This window comes from Astyanax mexicanus, chromosome 16 (genome assembly GCF_023375975.1).
Source record: "Astyanax mexicanus isolate ESR-SI-001 chromosome 16, AstMex3_surface, whole genome shotgun sequence".
NCBI classification, from domain to species: Eukaryota; Metazoa; Chordata; class Actinopteri; order Characiformes; family Acestrorhamphidae; genus Astyanax; species Astyanax mexicanus.
Window position 1 is genome coordinate 32,190,849 of NC_064423.1, and position 17,422 is coordinate 32,208,270.

The 17,422-nt window shown below is 37.1% G+C and overlaps 1 protein-coding gene across 2 annotated transcripts; it reads left to right on the forward strand.

Moving 5' to 3' along the window:
• Nucleotides 1-646: 646 nt before the first annotated feature.
• Nucleotides 647-16,634, forward strand: dhodh (dihydroorotate dehydrogenase). Of its 2 annotated transcripts, none has more exons than XM_015600913.3 (9): nucleotides 647-750; nucleotides 2,603-2,815; nucleotides 4,036-4,235; nucleotides 8,199-8,281; nucleotides 8,652-8,839; nucleotides 11,280-11,393; nucleotides 11,967-12,120; nucleotides 12,380-12,539; nucleotides 15,962-16,634. In XM_015600913.3, the coding sequence occupies exons 1-9, from the start codon at nucleotides 733-735 to the stop codon at nucleotides 16,098-16,100; spliced, it is 1,269 nt and encodes a 422-aa protein (XP_015456399.3). In that variant the 5' UTR covers nucleotides 647-732; the 3' UTR covers nucleotides 16,101-16,634. The 2 variants fall into 2 exon arrangements, with proteins under 2 accessions (XP_015456399.3, XP_022517967.2); XM_022662246.2 differs by having other exon boundaries at nucleotides 8,655-8,839.
• Nucleotides 16,635-17,422: the final 788 nt, after the last annotated feature.

Sequence of the window (17,422 nt, forward strand, 5' to 3'; positions counted from 1 at the left end):
GTGGTCACGCGGGTCACGTGCTTTAAAAAAAAAAAAAAAAAAAAAATATATATATATATATATATATATATATATATATATATATATATATATATATATATATATATATATATATATATATATATATATTTTTTTTTTTTTTAATAATTCATACATTTTGTCAACAGATTTTCCCAGCCCAGAGCATGTACAGTACAGCAACAGTCAACAGTTTAGGACAAGTTTAGACTTCTCTTTCAATGTGTTTTTATGATTTATTTGTTATTTTCATATTTAGTCATATATATGACTAATATACTTTAGTCAGTTTTTCTTGTTTGTTCATATTATTGCTCATATAATAAGCACAGAGAAAATATTAATCATTATGTAAAATATTAATCAAAATATAAAGGTTTTGTATATATAATGTAAATATATATAATGATTAATATAATATAATTTTAAAATATATATAATATAATGAAAAGTATTATTATTATTATTATTATTATTATAAATTAATTGAATCATAATTTTAATCCTATCCTATCCTAATTCTAGAATGACCTAAATAAAGTATTTGACTGATATAAAGATAATTTACACGTTGGCAGATATGCTGATCTGCAGGTCATACGCGCGGGAGATTATGGTTTGGGTATGAGTTACAGATCAGTACACTGAAGCGCTGAGTCTCGCGAGACCTCCTGCAGGAAGCGCGTGCAGTGTTTACAGCGTGCAGCTGAAAGCATGGCGGCGCAGTTGAAGGTAACGCTTAGCAGCGCTGTGTTTCTGTTCTCTGCTTTATTAACTTTTTTAACAGTGTTCCGTCAGTTTAAAGCAGAAACTAACTAATCCACTTACAGACTGAGGCTTTAACCCGCGGTGTTTAATACCTGTTCAGCTGGAGTTCTGTAGAGTTACAGAGCTGAGACCTTTAAACAGGACAGTAGGACATAAATCAGTCACATTACTGAAGGAACAGTACATCAAACTACAATAGTTAAAAAGGACCTTTGGTTAATATTATTTACTTAAGTATAAGTACAGATATATACAGTAACAGTCAAACGTTTGGGCACATCTCTTCTCATTCAGTGTGTTTTCTTTCTTTTTATGATTACATTATAACATTATATATTAAAGACTAAATGAAAGCTATTCAGGAACACATACTGAATTATTCTGTAAGCAAAAAGTGTTAACCAGACCAGTATATGTTTTATACTTTAGATTCTTTAAGTAGCACATTTATCTTTGAGGACAGATCTGCACACTCTTGGTATTTTAATCTCAGTGTCTTCATGAGGGAGAGTCACCTGGAATAGTTTTCTCAGCGTCTTAAAGGAGTTTCTGGAGGTTCTGAACAGTAGTTGCTGCTTTTCCTTCACGCTGTGAAGCTCCAGCTCATCCCAAATAAATCACCTCAAATCACCATCTCAGTGTTCATCAGCTTTAGATCAGGAGATTGGGTCAGGTGGAGGACTAACACTATTTTACTGTTTACTATGTGTCCTTTAATTGTTTATGTCTTAAATATGAATCTACAATGTAGAAAATACATTGAATAAATAAAGTAAAATATGAATTGAGATGATGTGTCCAAACTTTTGACTGGTACTGTACATATAAAGATGTTTTTACGTAACAGAAATATCAGAAGTACAGAAGTAAGGTGTGACAGATATTATGTAGATTATTTGCAAGAATAAAACATATTTAAGTCAAGCTTATTGATTGGTCTATCAGAGTATAGTCACAAGAACAGCAAAGCTAGTTTAAAAGATTAGTAAGATAAATGCATACAGGGTCTTTCACAACTAAAGATTCTGGGGCAGTTTTATCCTATCAGTCAGTTCAATGGCCTGCATTGATTATTGTGCTGTATTAGTTTAGAGGTTAATTACATTTTGTGGTAGATTTACTGGATCACAAATTGTAAAGGTTTATGTAATATGAGTTTTTTGTTTACTACATAATTTGTCCCTTAATTGATTTCATGTCTTCAATGTAGAAAATAAATTAAATTAAAAAAAATAATTAAATGAGAAGGTGTGTCCATTCTGTATAGGCTTCCAAAAGTGAAAGTGTATTTAAAAGAATTGTATAAAATATAAAATTGTAGCTGATGCTAAAATATATGCTCACTTTCATAAATTAAGTTCAGTGGGCTACACAATTATGCCTAGTTTTTTTACTAGATGATTATTTAATTCATTAAACCTGTACATCTTAGAATTTATGAAAATACACTTCAGTACACTTTGGAGAAAGTGAGCATTCTGTGAATCACATGTATTATAACTTTATTCTCTTTAACTATTATGATTAGAATGCAATTTTTATGTGTTTTGTTCTAATAAGTACACCAACAGAAAATACAGCATACTGGCTCATTTCATTTCTTAATTCATATTATTGGGATTTCCTCATTTAATAAACAAAATGGAAAATATATTAAGGTCACCAAAAATATGGAGGTTATGACAATTTATTGTACAATAATTCAATAACGTTATTTTAATCACAGGCCTGTGTATGAGTGATTTTGTACCGTTTCTAAAATATATCTCACTGTAGATTCTGCTTGAATGATTCTAACTGGCTGTATTTTGCACAGGAGAGGCTGAAAGACGCAGTGAAGATTTTAGGATGTGGCAGTGCTCTGTTCCTGGGTTATCTTACTGCGTCTGGGGACGAGCGGTTCTACGCCAGCACCCTCATGCCCGTCATGCAGAAGCTGGTGGGAGCGGAGATGGCTCATGTGATGGCTGTGCGCCTCCTCAGTCTCGGACTGGTGCCTAGAAACCGCTATCAGGACCCTGCTTCCCTGGTCAGTTTTCAGAACCTTTATACGTTTTAAAATTTGTTGATTCGCTTTTTGATCTAATGTAAATCTGGCACTTGTTTTTTTATATTGTGTTAAAACTTCATAAACCTATAGGAATACTCCAAAATCACTTAAAAAATGAAATATTATTGTAATTATTGTATTTTTCGCACTATAAGGTGCACTTTAAATCCTTTCATTTTCCCAAATCATCAGTGCACCTAATAATCCTTTCTGCCTTATGTATGAATTGTATGAAGTCAGGTTGTATGGAAAAAGCGTTTTAAAGGAGTTTCAGTGATGTTTCAGCATTAGCATTACCTGCTAACCGTGCTAAGCGCTAGTTCTTTCACCATTCAGAGGCGAGTATATCAAAAAAGTATATCAAACCAAGCTACGTGGAACGAACCTAAAGGGTAATATCGCCCTGGCTCACCGGAACTCTCAGGGTTCCTCAGCTGCTGCACCCAGCCTTAGTGGAAATCTGGAAATCTAAGCTTACTTTAAATAAATTGAAGCGCTATACTCACCCAAATAAACAGTTTTCAGGAGTGAAATCTGTGTAGATGTAGGAGAGGGGGGACTCGCTCCAGAATTTTCTTCTCTCTCGTCATTCTCTTCTTGCATAGCCATAAAATAAGGCTTAAGGCATGTTTTGAACTAGCAAACAATGTATGGGCTTTTTTAAAATGTATTTATACATTTTTATTAGTTTTAATCGAGCTATTGTTTTATCTAACCTATTATTTAATAAAAACATGGTTTTAAACTGTGATCTATGTGGTCTATGTAAGCTATCGCATATCAGTCCAGTATTCCTATTTTTTTTCTATGATTTTCCATGAAAGTTAAGAAGTTTTTGTCCTTTCTTCTATGAATTGTCTTTAGAGAATTTTTTTTTTTTTTTTTTTACGTGACAGCAATAATACGTTTCCATAATATACAGGTGTGCACAAGAGAACGTAACAACTCAGTATGGTTTGATACCATTTTGCTCTTGTGAAGTCGTGATCTTATTCACTCATTCAGTATCTACATAAGAACAAAGATCATATTATATAAGATATAAAATGATGGATCATGCTGTCCTTGTAAACTGAATAAATTCTAAATATGAAAAGCAATTGTGAATTTAATATATATAAAATGGGCTCTGTACTCAGTGTGGTAATGCCAGTGCTTGTGAAGGACTGTGAGTCAGCGCCGCTGTTTTATTTCACCAGGAGGTGACTGTAATGGGTCAAAGATTCAGAAACCCGGTCGGGATGGCGGCAGGCTTTGATAAGCACGGAGAGGCAGTGGACACTCTGTACCAGCTGGGCTTCGGGTTTGTGGAGGTGGGCACGGTCACCCCTAAACCCCAGGAGGGAAATCCCAAGCCCCGTGTGTTCAGACTCGAGGCTGACCAGGCAGTTATTAACAGGTATGCTATTGATTCTTGTAGGCTTAAATTTAACCATTTAACTATAGAGAACATGAACAGAATTGCCTAATTGAGACATTAAAACAGATTTCAGACATAAATGTGGAAATGTGTAGAATTACATTCTTATTTTAACTAGATTTTGTGCTGTGCTTCGGATACTTTAAAGGACCATTAGGGATTATATTTTCTTTAGTAGCACATCACATGATCAGGATGTATCATCAGATATTAAGGAACCATGCAAAGTTTAAGCACTGGCAGCTCTAGTCAGCAGAGTTTTAGTCAGAATGTTCTTATTGGGGTCCGTCACGATAATCTGTGTGGATTGTTGCCTTTAAATCTGCCAAACGTCGTTCTCCTAGTCCCATGACTAGAACAGGTAACCACTGAGCTTCAGTAAGGTTGCTAACCATAGATAGATAATGTTTAACTACCAACACTAGCATAGTAGAGACTGGTGTTTTGGGAATTGAAACATATACAGCTCTGGGAAAAAATTTAGAGATCACTTCACTTTCTGAATCAGTTTTTCTGATTTTACTATTATAGGTATATGTTTGAGTAAAATTAACAATGTTGTTTTATTCTACGGAAAACATTTCTCCCAAATTCAAAATAAAAGAATTGTAATTTAGAGCATTTATTTGCAGAAAATGAGAAATGTCTAAAATAACAGAAAGATGCAGAGCTTTCAGACCTCAAATAATGCAAAGAGAACAAGTTCATATTCATGAAGTCTTAAGAGTTCAGAAATCAATATTATGTGGAATAACACTGATTTTTAATCACAGTTTTCATGCATCTTGGCATGTTCTCCTCCACCAGTCTTACACACTGCTTTTGGAAAACTTTATCCTGGTGCAAAAATTCAAGCAGTTCAGCTTGGTTTAATGGCGTGTGATCATCCATCTTCCTCTTGATTATATTACAGAGGTTTTCAATTTGGTAAAATCAAAGAAACGTATAATTTTAAGTGGTCACGTTTTTTTTTTTTCCAGAGCTGTATATCACTGCATTGTATAGTTTTGCGTCTAGGGCAGAACGTTTAATAAAGTGTTTGGAAATTGGACTTCTGTAGCCATTTATTAGTGAGTGTTCCTTTAATAACACCCCCTTTAAGAGAATCCTTAGCCTGCGAACTGGTGTGACATTATTTTGGCCAAATATTTAATTTAAAAATAAATAAATTGCAATAAATAAATAAATACTTGCAATATTTTAATTAAAATATGCAAGATACATGAACAGCTAGTAGGGTGTTTATTTTGTGTGTTTGTTTGCCCATCTCTCTTAGCAATGGGTGCAACTTATAGAAGCTGAATGCACTCACTAGCCACGGTGTCCAAAAACATTTGGACATATACAGTAGTTAGTGCAGTTGTGGAGGTGTTGACTTGCTGACAGCTGAGAGCTTTCTGTTGAAGTAGCGTAGTGTGTATTTGCATGGGCCTGCGTCATAAACACCATGTTTATGCCTCCTCAAGCTAAAAGCTGTAGTGAAAGGACAGTGGACAATGGGTCCAATCAGTGCTACCTTGCGCATGACACTTATACGCTAAATGAGTTCAGACATTGTGTCAGAATATATGTGTCTGTCTGTCTGTCCATCTGTCTGTATGCACCTCAGCCTGCACTCTCAATAGACTAATGAATCTCAGAGTGTCTGGCTGCTCTTATTTTAAATTCACAACTGTAAATTGTTTGATTCTGACTACATGCCATTTCCAAAACCAACTACCAAGTCCAGCACAGGTCTATTTGAAGTAAATGAGCGCTCTGTGTGTGAATGCTGACGGTTTTGAATAGCAAATTGTCTCTTGGATACGCATACTGCATAACATTTGAAAGCCGTCCCCTCCCAATCACTTTCCACAATCGTTTCTCTTTCCACATACTCAGCACCTGCTGTATTTACTTCTGTTACTTCACATTTCACTCTATACGTCAGATCATTTTGCCCTCTAATCCATTACGAGTCTCTTAATGCTGTACATTATCTGATAAAGATCCAATTCAATATTGTTTGTGTGTATAAATATTAAAGGCACACAGTTCTGATCAATACTGAAGTAAAGTCTTTATTTTTTATTAAAGGTTTATATAAATCAGAGATGGGGACTCAAGGAAAGTGGTGGGAATACTCGGCTGGCCCAAGTTCGGGCATTGGGTCAGTCGGACTTGCGTATGCAGAGCTAGATTATTGTTGTTATTAATTTTCCACCAGTCTTTCACACTGCTTTTGGAAAACTTTATGCCACTCCTGGTGCAAAAATTCAAGCAGTTCAGCTTGGTTTGATGGCTTGTGCTCATCCATCTGCCTCTTGATTATATTCCAGATGTCTTCAATTTGGTAAAATCAAAGAAACTCATCATTTTAAGTGATCTAGATTATTATTGTTATTAATTTTCCATTATTTTAAAGAGCAGGACTTTAATTTCACCAGAAGAGCCTTGTGACTTGACTCGGACTCCTGACCAAAGACTTGTGACTTGACTCAGACTCCTGACCAAAGACTTGTGACTTGACTCAGACTCCTGACCAAAGACTTGTGACTTGACTCGGACTCGTGACCAAAGACTTGTGACTTGACTCGGACTCGTGACCAAAGACTTGTGACTTGACTCGGACTCGTGACCAAAGACTTAAGATACATTAAAAACAGATTTTTTATTTGTTTCGTAGTGACTCTTTTTTAAAGTACTTAATCAAGTTAACTGCCCTAGCTGACTATTTAACTCCTTAGTACCTTACAGCACTGCAGTCAAGTTACTTTGTGTGTGTGCGTTTGTGTGTATGTATTGGTGCACATTTTGGAATGATATCTGTTGATGTTTGATGACTACAGGTGTAAAATAGCTAGATGTTCCTATTTAATCCAGTGACTCAGTATCAGGGATGATCCAGACTAGGGATGAGCGATACGGCTCTAAAATAATATCACGATATTTTAGGGATACTTAGGTGATAACGATAATCGTGTCGATATGACAAAACATTGAATACAAAAAACAATAATAATTTCAAGAATACACTACTGCAACAAAATGAGTATTAAACTTTATTTGGAGATAAATTTGGCATTGCAATGTTTTTTTTTTTGACAATATATATATATATATATATATATATATATATATAGCAACATTAAACGGTGCAGAACCCGTGACGTCAACAATCCTGCCCCCAGTCCGCGCTGAGCACTCAAAACCCGAGGAAAACAACAGTAATCAACCCTTTAATCAGGCATTTAAATGACTTTTTAAAAAAGGTAAACAAGAGCTTTTTCTGGGATTAAAAGTGTGAATTCAGTTGGAAATATCTGCGCAAATCTGTGCTGGACTGAGGTGCACAGCTTTTCACACGTGTGTTTACAAACATGTGCCCAACCATATGGAGGCCATGCAGTTACCTCATGTTTACTCCTGCTCCTCCTTACACTGCTAAAGCAGCAGCAGCCTGTCACTTACACAGACACAGAGACAGCGCTGTTCATTCAGAAAATTACAACACTGTCTATCTACTTCTTATGTGAAGAATCACAACATTGCAACATGACATGTTTGATTTAATTTCCTTAGGTGACATTGCACATCCTGCACATCGCACATTGGTTTGCTCCACCCACTTTTTTTTAAAAGCAATGACAAGATTTTTGCACATTTACAGTGAAAAAAAAAAAGGGTTTTACATTAAAAGCAACCTTAAAGAGCCTTATGTACTTCAAAAACACATGAGCCATGAGAAACGAGTCCGCTTATTACATCCTGCTGAGATGCCTGTGAGAGATGTTTTTCTTGAGAAAAATTAGAACTGCACTGCCCCAGGAAAACAGATTTGTATTGCATCAATCCCAATGGTATTTATCTGTATTTTCCTGTGGTAACGTTGAACTTTGTAGACTGGTAAATCAATGATATTGACAACACTTGCTCTCCATGTGTGTGTTGTGTGTTTTCCAGATACGGGTTCAACAGCTGTGGCCTTTTAGCTGTTGAGGAGAGATTAAAAACCAGAGCAGGCACTCAGCTGGAACTCGCACGAGGTAAACCTGAGAACATTTCCCCCTCCTCCCGCCTCGCCTCGCCTGTGCTGTTCTGGCTGTAATAGCTGCCTTGGCTCGTGTTGGGAGAAATTACAATCAAGGATGTTTTGTTATCGTCTCTAAACACCGTGAGCATTGACTTGGAATTAAGCCATATAGCAGTCAATTCATTTTGTGTCTCTAGTTAAATTAGTATCCTTCTGGAACACACTAAGAACAACCTACAGAAATAAGAGTTCTCATCTTCGGCTGTGCTGAGCACCTGTTATTGTTCATTCACTCCTTTTGTTCCTCAACTCATTTGAATAAGCTGCAGTAGTGCTGAAACTCGCCTCTTTGCCTCTGTGATAACTCTATTGTGATTTTTCAGCAGGCAGACCGCTCGGCATCAACCTCGGAAAGAACAAGCTGTCCACCGATGCCGTGGCCGATTACCTGGAGGGCGTGCGCACACTCGGCCCACTCGCCGACTACCTGGTGATAAACGTCAGCAGCCCCAACACTCCTGGCCTCCGAGACCTGCAGGGCAAGAAGGAACTGCGCCATCTTCTGGCGAAGGTGCGGTAGAGTCCGTCCACTGAATGCCAAGACCCAGCTGCCAGTTACTTGGTGCAGCAGCTGGCGGTTGTTTTGTTTCCCTCTTTGTCACTCAGCATGTTTCTTCTTCATTGTGATGTAATTGGGCAGCTGTGGCTTTATATGCTTTTTATGGCATGCCAGAGTGCCTCAGGAGTCTTAGGAAATCAGGAGACTGAAGCATAGTACTGTATAGGAGGGAGAGTAAACATGCACTGGTGCATTTAGTCACATGAGTTTACTAGACTCTCTCTTGTTTCCAGGTTAAAAAGATTACCACACAGGTTTATCTGTGCGTCATACCCTTAACAAAAAAGAGGTTTTAAGGACAGACACAAAGCTCTTCAGGCTGAAAAATTATCTAATGAAAGCATTTCTAAAGAGGGTGGCCTCCACCTGCACACTGTGAGGATGAAATGGGGAAATTTCAGTACCATTGTTGAGGTCCTATATACAGAGTTCGTACGATCATGAAAAACAGGACCTCAACAATGGTACTAAATTTTCCCCATTTCATCCTCACAGGCCTTCGAAGGCAACATCAGTGCAGACATGGACAACAAAACCAAAAATCAACTAAAACTGATTATTATTGGTCTAAAATGAATTTGATAATAATGTTGACACACATTGTTTATAATAAAATGTGTGTCAGATTCTGAGACTATTTGCAAATTCCATGCCTGGATAATTTTAAGAAAAAGAAAGAAAAGTTTTTGAAAAGTCATGGAAATTTGGTCTACACATATCCGTGTTTCTGTTTTTCGATGGAGAAATCCAATCTATTTTGAGCTAACAAATACATCAGCTATTTTCAGTATATTTCAGTAATTTAGCCCTACACAATGGAGCTCTCAGAATCTGACACACATTTTATTATAAAACAATGTGTGTCAACATTATTATCAAATTCATTTCAGACCAATTATAATCAGTTTTAATTATAGTTGATTAGTTGATTTTTGTTTTTATTGTCCATGTCTGCACTGATGTTTTAAAATTGTTTGCCTTCGAAGGCCTGAAACAGTCATGAAAAAAAAAAACATTGAAAAATGTATTGGTTAAAACGTGTATGAACCCTGTATATAACAGTCATCCAGCAAAATCATTTACATATCATGCAACGCTGTGGTAAATACTATTGGCGGCCGTTAAAAAGAACTACAGGGTAACATCTAAATTCTGAGAACCTACAAGCCTTTTGGAAATGAAGTAATGTCAATGCATTGTGTCTGCTATGTATATACAGTATCAGTCAAAAGTTTGGACACACCTTCAATTCAATGTTTTCCATTATTTAAAATGTTTCTACATGGTAAAATAATGCTAAAGTCATCCAAATTGTGAAGACAACCCTATACCATTGTTTAGTACACAAAAAGTGTTAAAGAATATGTTATATATTTTTTAAACACCTCTTGATTAGATGACAGCTTTACACATCTCAGCTGAGTTTTCTCAGTCAGCTTTATAAGGTAGAGTCACCTGCAATTCAGCTAACAGTTAACAGCTGTGCTGAACTTGTTAAAAGTTAATTACTTGAATTTTGCCTCTTAATGTGTTTGAGAGAACAGTTGTAAAGCTGTGAAGAGGTAGAGTTGGTATACAATTAACAGATCTATTTGAGTAATGTTCTAATCCATATTATCGCAAGAACTAAAGAAAATCTAAAGAAAAATAAATAAAGGTCAGTTAATCTGAAAGATTTCAAGAACTTTGAAAGTATCCTGAAGTGTAGTCACAAAGACCATCAAGTACGTTACGATGAAACTGGCTCTCATCAGTAACGCCCCAGGAAAGAAAGACCAAGAGTTACACAGGATAAGTTCATCAGAGTTACCAGCCTCAGAAACCACAAGTTAACAGCACCCCAGATAAGTTTAAACACTTTTAAGTTACTACATGATTCCTTCTGTGTTCCTTTGCTCTACGTCAACATTTTAAGAAATGTCAGAAATCACAGTAACAAACTCCAGTTACTTAATTTGAAAGAGTGAATGCAGGATCTGGAGATCCAACTCCCCAACTCAACCCCAAACATATTGGGTGATGGAGCACCATCATTCCATAGAACACAGTTTCTCTGATCTACAGCTCAATACATTGGGGGCTTTATACCCCTCTATATCATTAGGCATAATGCCAAGAGCTTAATGTTTATCTACTCTAGAGAGTCCTATTCTATTGACAGTACTTCTCTACAGGCACTAAACAAAGTTGTAAGTGTTCATTTGCACAGCAATGGGTGCAACTTAAAAATAGATAAAAGCATTCATTAAAAGGGGTGTCCTTAGACAGACATTTATGACAATTCTTTTCACATAAAACTCAGAAATTTGTAAATTTTAATTTACTATTTTAAAGTAAATCCTTTATTAATTATATATTTTAATATAAAATGTCAGTTTTTGTGTTTGTTTAGGTACTGAAAGAGCGCGACTCTCTCCAAGGGAAGAACCGGCCGCCAGTGCTGGTGAAGATTGCCCCTGATCTCTCTCAACAGGACAAGCAGGACATCGCTGAGGTCATCACAGAGGTCAGTTATGCGAAGAAAAAAGAAATATAAGAAAGGGTCCAAAAAAATCTAGCCCAGCCCTACCAGAGCCTGTGCATGTTCTGTCCAAGCTCAACCTGGCCCGCCCCATAAACTGTCATTATGATTCCGAGCCTGATTGAATTCTGGCATTTTGTGGAGCAATAAAACTGAGCTTTTAACTACAATTCTGAGTGTATGTGCCTGTACTTCCTGATTCCTGCCCCCAGAAGTTTCCATCACAGTGATTACAATTTGTACGATCACAGTGGGATTTGTTACTTTGCTATATTGTGATTATCACGACATATTATATAAAATAAATAATATAAATTAAATTTATATAAAATAAAAAATTGTTTAAAAAAAATGTAAGCCTACGCCATAGACGACTTTCTTGAGCCCAACCTTTCAGGGCCCAAGGAAAGTGATAGGAAATCTCTGCTCGGTTTGGTCCGTGTTTGGGTTGGGCATCAGGTCAGGCTTTGGATGGGTCGAGAATCTTTATAAAAAAAAAAAAAAGTCAAGGACACAGTCAGTGCCTTTGTTGATTGGTGTGCTCTTTTGTGTCGTCAGCTTGGTGTGGATGGGTTAATAGTCTCCAACACTACAGTGTCCAGACCAGAGACCCTGCAGGACCCCAAAAAGAATGAGATTGGAGGACTCAGTGGTCAGCCTCTGAAGGACATGTCAACCCGCATGGTGCGGGAGATGTACACTTTAACTAAAGGTAAAAAAAAAAAAATAGACGCTACTTGGAAGTTCTAGGAATCTATTTTGAATCTACATTGGCTGTATTTGTACAGTAAAATTACCACACTAAATAGGAATGACTAGTCTAGATTTCTTTAATCAATCCTCTTTATTTGATTAATCAAATCCCTTGCAAATTTCCATGCTAATCTCCTCCCTTGTAAAAGTATATCTGCATGAATAGTGCTTATGGCTCGGGATGAACCTGAGTACGTATTCGTTTTGCTTGTTTGTAGGGAAGGTACCTATTATTGGAGTGGGTGGAATAGCCTGTGGTCAGGATGCCCTGGATAAGATCCGTGCTGGAGCTTCTCTGGTTCAGCTCTACACAGCTCTGGTGTACCAGGGTCCCCCAGTCGTCACCAAGATCAAGAGGGAGCTTGATGAGCTCTTAATGTAAGTGTATCTTGCATTTGTTGTTTTGGTTGTATTGTCTATGCTAAAATTAGTGTTTTTTTTCCACAAAGTTAAAGGGCCAATATGTATTATATTTTCTAATTAAAAAAAAATCATCAGGATTTGCTGTCAAATATTAAGGAAACATAAGATTTTAGCACAGGCATCTCTTGACAACAGTGTTTCAGTGAGTATGTTATTTTTTTGGTCTGTTGTAAAGAAGAAATTTGTTTGTTTTAGCCACTGGCCATTTCTCATATCTAATTTGGGTTGCCAGGTATGAAACACAAAAGCATGCAAACAAGTAAACTGGAACAGAAACTGGATCAGCAGAAACAGCATTATGTGAGAGACAGAGTAAAACAACAATAACAACTATCAATGTGTTTAATAATGGAGACAGCTCAGAACCCAGAAGGACTACAAGCCAAGCTGGCTAATTTTCTCCTAATCTGGTAAACACTGAGCTTTACCGAAGGTTTTTGGACAAGTGGGCTTTTTATTTTATTTTATTTATTTATTTATTTCACTTTTATTACACCAGGCTAGTCATAAAGAACAAGTTCTTATTTACAATAACGGCCTGGCAAGCAGCAGAAACCACTTGAGGAACAACATAAAGGCAACAAACAATCTAATAAACAAAAACATACAAAAAAAAAAAAATCATCTCGGGATGACAAACTTAGCTTTGCTTAACGCAGCCAGTAGGGTACATTAGATGATCAACTTAGAGTATCATTTTTGGTTGCTTGACATTGCAGAAGCTCTTGAACTTGTTTGGTGCTTGTTTGTGTATGTTCAAAGTAATCAACCTGGTAACCTGCATGAGCTTTGCATCTGGGGAGAAGTTGGCCTCTCTAGATGTGAAGCTCATGCGGGTTGCCAGGTTGAGCATGCTAAACCTACATAAATGAGCACCAGATGAGTTTGAGAACTTTTGCAGTGTCAATGTACGTTTTTTTTTAACCATATTTCTGCCACATTGGTTGCTGCTATGGTAGTAAACAGCCGTGGCCTGTTCATTGTGACTGATAGCAGATCATGTTAGCATGTTGTAGCAGGACTATATATACCAGCACTAGTCTGGATCACTTAACCAAACTCATACCCACGGCCTTGATAGCCCAGCTGCCTGTGAATTACTGAGAATCAATATGAGCACTTGAGTATTTAAAAGGCCCATCCCTACCTAATAAAGGTTAGCTAGGATCACCTATTCAGCAGAAAATTAGCCACCTCAGCATTTGCCTTATCGTCCTTCTACAGTTGCAATATTTCCTTATGTTTTATTTGTCGTTTACTTTTCTCTGATCATTGAGTCTTTAGCTTTTAAGCTTTTGCTGAGGTGGCAGCAGAGCTGTTGTATTACGAATGTGTCAACCTGGGTGAAGCACTCAGTAAAGATTTCCCAGGGCTTAAACTTGCTAAGCATGTTTCCTTAATACCTGAATACATTTGAGTTACGGCAGAAATTCTGATACATATTGGTCTTTTAACCCCTTAACGTGCCAGCATTTTTGCCAAATTTCTGCCTGATATTACACAGCTATATCCTTAAGCATTACTAATATGCTTTATAAGAAATTTAATATGCTTATAAGTTAATATAACATATAATGCTTATATGTTAATATGCTTTATAAGAAACATTACTGAAAATCTTAGCTGTAATAGTAATAGGAAATATTGAAAAATAGTAGATCTGCAACTGTCAAAACATAATAATAAAAATCATAAAATTGTCCCTTTCCTGAACTTTAAAAAATTTAAAATCAATATTTTCCTAAATACAAACTAATCATTTCCTGTCCTCCAAACATTTCATTTTGTTATGATTGACTAGTTTTTATGTCTATTTTTAAGCATGCCGAATTTGAAGTTATTTTTTTTAAAACTGATCTGTAGGAGAATATCTCTGTTTCTCTATATTCCAAGTTTCAGAATATAAATAAGTTATTTTACTGCAGAGATAAAGGGTTTTGTATCGCCTACACCTGTAGCCGGTATACAGTGAGGATAACATTTTGAAGTTAAAGACACTATAAGATGCATAAATACTAGGGGTGTCACGATTCTCTAAATCCTCGATTCGATTTCATTTTCGATTTGAGGGTCACGATTCGATTCGATTCTCGATTTTCTTGTTTTTTTTCTTGTTATTATTTTATGCCTCATAAAATTTAAATAATATATTTATTATTATAATTATTATTATTATAAATATTATAAATATTATTATTATTATTTATTAAGATATATATGGTAATGCCATCTAGTGACTTTTTTTGGTAGCAACAGTGTGCACTATTAAAACAAGCAGTTTATCAGAGCTGTGTGTGGATGGCTGGTGAAACTGCTCATTACATGAAGCTGCAGTTCTTCATCCAACCACTAGCAGCAGCAGCACAAGCCCTGCTCTCTTCACTCAGTCACTACTTCAGTACAGCCCAGCCACGGGCTACAGAGCTCAGCCAGTCCGTTTTTACTGTTTCTGTAAACAAATAAAGGTTTTAACCCCACTAACCGGATAATACAGCTCACTACAGTTCATCTTTCAGCCCAAGCAGCTAACAGCAGCAGGTTAGAACAGCCGACACGGAGGCACTGCTCGGATTACATTATGAACAGGTCAGTTAGCGCGCTGCTAACCTCAGGATGTTTATAACTACGGAGTTTAGTGGACACACCACGGCCGCCAGGTAAGTCTTTTAAAGGCTACTGAAGACTATTAAAGGCTATTAGAGTGTAACCCCTGGCTCCCAGGGGTTACAAGAGGTTATTGAAAGCATTATTGGGGGGCAGAAATCAGTACAGGCTGGTTAGATAAGTGATGTGGGTATTGTCTTATAAATATTTACACATAACTTATATCTCTCCTGAAAAGCTTTTATTTTAGTCAGAAACACGCTTGTGTTTACTTTATCTGAGAGAAAGTTTTTTTAATTCAATGGAAAGCAACAGGTGTAGTCAATTATAAGTTTAAGATTTTTAATCCACCTCACTGTGATCTATAGTCAGTGTTCTCAAGTCACACTGACACACGCATTTCAGCGAGTTCACACGCTCTCACCTGCGCGCACCCACCCCTCCGTTAGATACAGATACAAAACCTGCGCGCCCAACCCCCGCCCCCCCTCCCCCGTTGGACAGATAAAAACAGTGATCACACTCCCGCCGACTGCGCTCATGCAGTGCCTATCTCTATTTAAATGAATAGGATGCGCTGTGTTGGTGCCGCGCCATTTGCGTAGCGCGCTGCGCTATTTGCGTAGCGCGCGCGGGAGGGATCGTCGATCCTCTTTTTGACTTCGATACTCGAGATCGTGACCTCATTTCGATTCGATTTCGATAAAATATCGAGATCGTGACACCCCTAATAAATACATTACAAGCAATTCATCAATTGCATATGTTTGCAGAGCACAAGGATTCACTAATGTGTCCGAAGCCGTGGGTGCTGATTTTAGGACCTCTGGAGGTGTGGTGACAGTGGTGAGCTCTCCTGAGAAGATCAGCGCTCATCAAGACTCCAAATCTCCAGCAGTGGCAGTGAGCTAGGCCATAGAGCACCTCGTGCCTGCTGCCTGATATCCTATCCTGTATGACTTGAACCCTGTAGACCCTGGCCTGGGCGACAGCAGAGTGAATCAGAATTGTTTTTCTCCTTTAGGTGGTCAGATGTGTCAGTTTAGATGCACTGCTGAATCTGCTCTAAATCAGATCTGAAAACCTTTAGGTGGAGGCAATTGATCGCTGCACGGATTTCAAGGAAAACATCAGCTTTATATCTGACACAGGGAGGAAAAATGTTTTGATTTGATGTGACTGCCTGTCCAAACAAAGCCTCCCTGTGAGCTGAAGTAGCAGGGATGAGGAACCGCAGCAGAACATACAGAGATGAGGATCGACAGAATAAAGAGACTGCTTCATGAAAGAGGGACCAAATTATTGTAGCAGTGTTGTGCTGTGCCTTGTCTGTTAATAGATTATAACATTTATTAGTGAATGAGTGATAAGTCTTTCTGTTTTTGCTGTTTGGGTTGTCACCATCACAAACAGTATTTAAATGGTTATTAAAATATATGAGAAGCATTTGTGTGAACTTCCATGTTCAATATTTAACAGACTATAAGCATTCTTGGGCCCCACACATCAATTACTTTAAGTTAATGTTTGATTATTCAACAATGTACTGTGTAATTATAATGTAAGATTCAAAGTTTGAACGCTAGGTGTCAGAAACGGGCCAAAGAGTCGGAGAGGGTGCGCATTTCTAGCGCAGAAAAACGGGCCAAAGAGTCTAAAAGCGGAGAGGGTGCGCACTTCTAGCGCAGAAAAACGGCCAAAGAGTCTAAAAGCAGAGAGGGTGCGCATTTCTAGCGCAGAAAAACAGGCCAAATTAAGGAGTTTTATATTAAGAGACATCATGAAATTAAACATCAATTTGAAAAATCTTAGTTTACACAACACTGTCAAATATAAAGATAGTAAGTCAAGTAAAATGGTGTGTAAATGAAATAATCAGGAAAAAAGTATTATTTAAAGTGGTATATTTCATTATTTGTTTTATTACAGAGTCTGTGGCCCGTGACTTCAAATATATTTCTCCTTCTGGCCCCCAACAAAAAAAAGCTTGGACACCCCTGACCTAGAGGATTGTGGGTTGTGGTGGTTCAGTTTAAATGTAAAAGAGAAAGCATGTGCTACTCAAATCAAATTAAATGTATTTATATAGCACTTTTTACAACTAATGTTGTTAAAAAGAAGCAGCTGTACAGACACGTGGTAGCAGCACAGAGAACCAGAAAACAAAATAACATACATCACAGAACCCCCAGTGAGCAACAGAGGAAAGGAAAAACTCCATCAGAGCAAAAGGA

Excerpts from the sequence above, each read along its gene's own strand:
- dhodh (XM_015600913.3), top strand. Across the intron at positions 4,236-8,198 it reads GACCAGGCAGTTATTAACAG|ATACGGGTTCAACAGCTGTG; the intron begins GTATGCTATTGA and ends TGTGTTTTCCAG. Across the intron at positions 12,121-12,379 it reads GATGTACACTTTAACTAAAG|GGAAGGTACCTATTATTGGA; the intron begins GTAAAAAAAAAA and ends GCTTGTTTGTAG.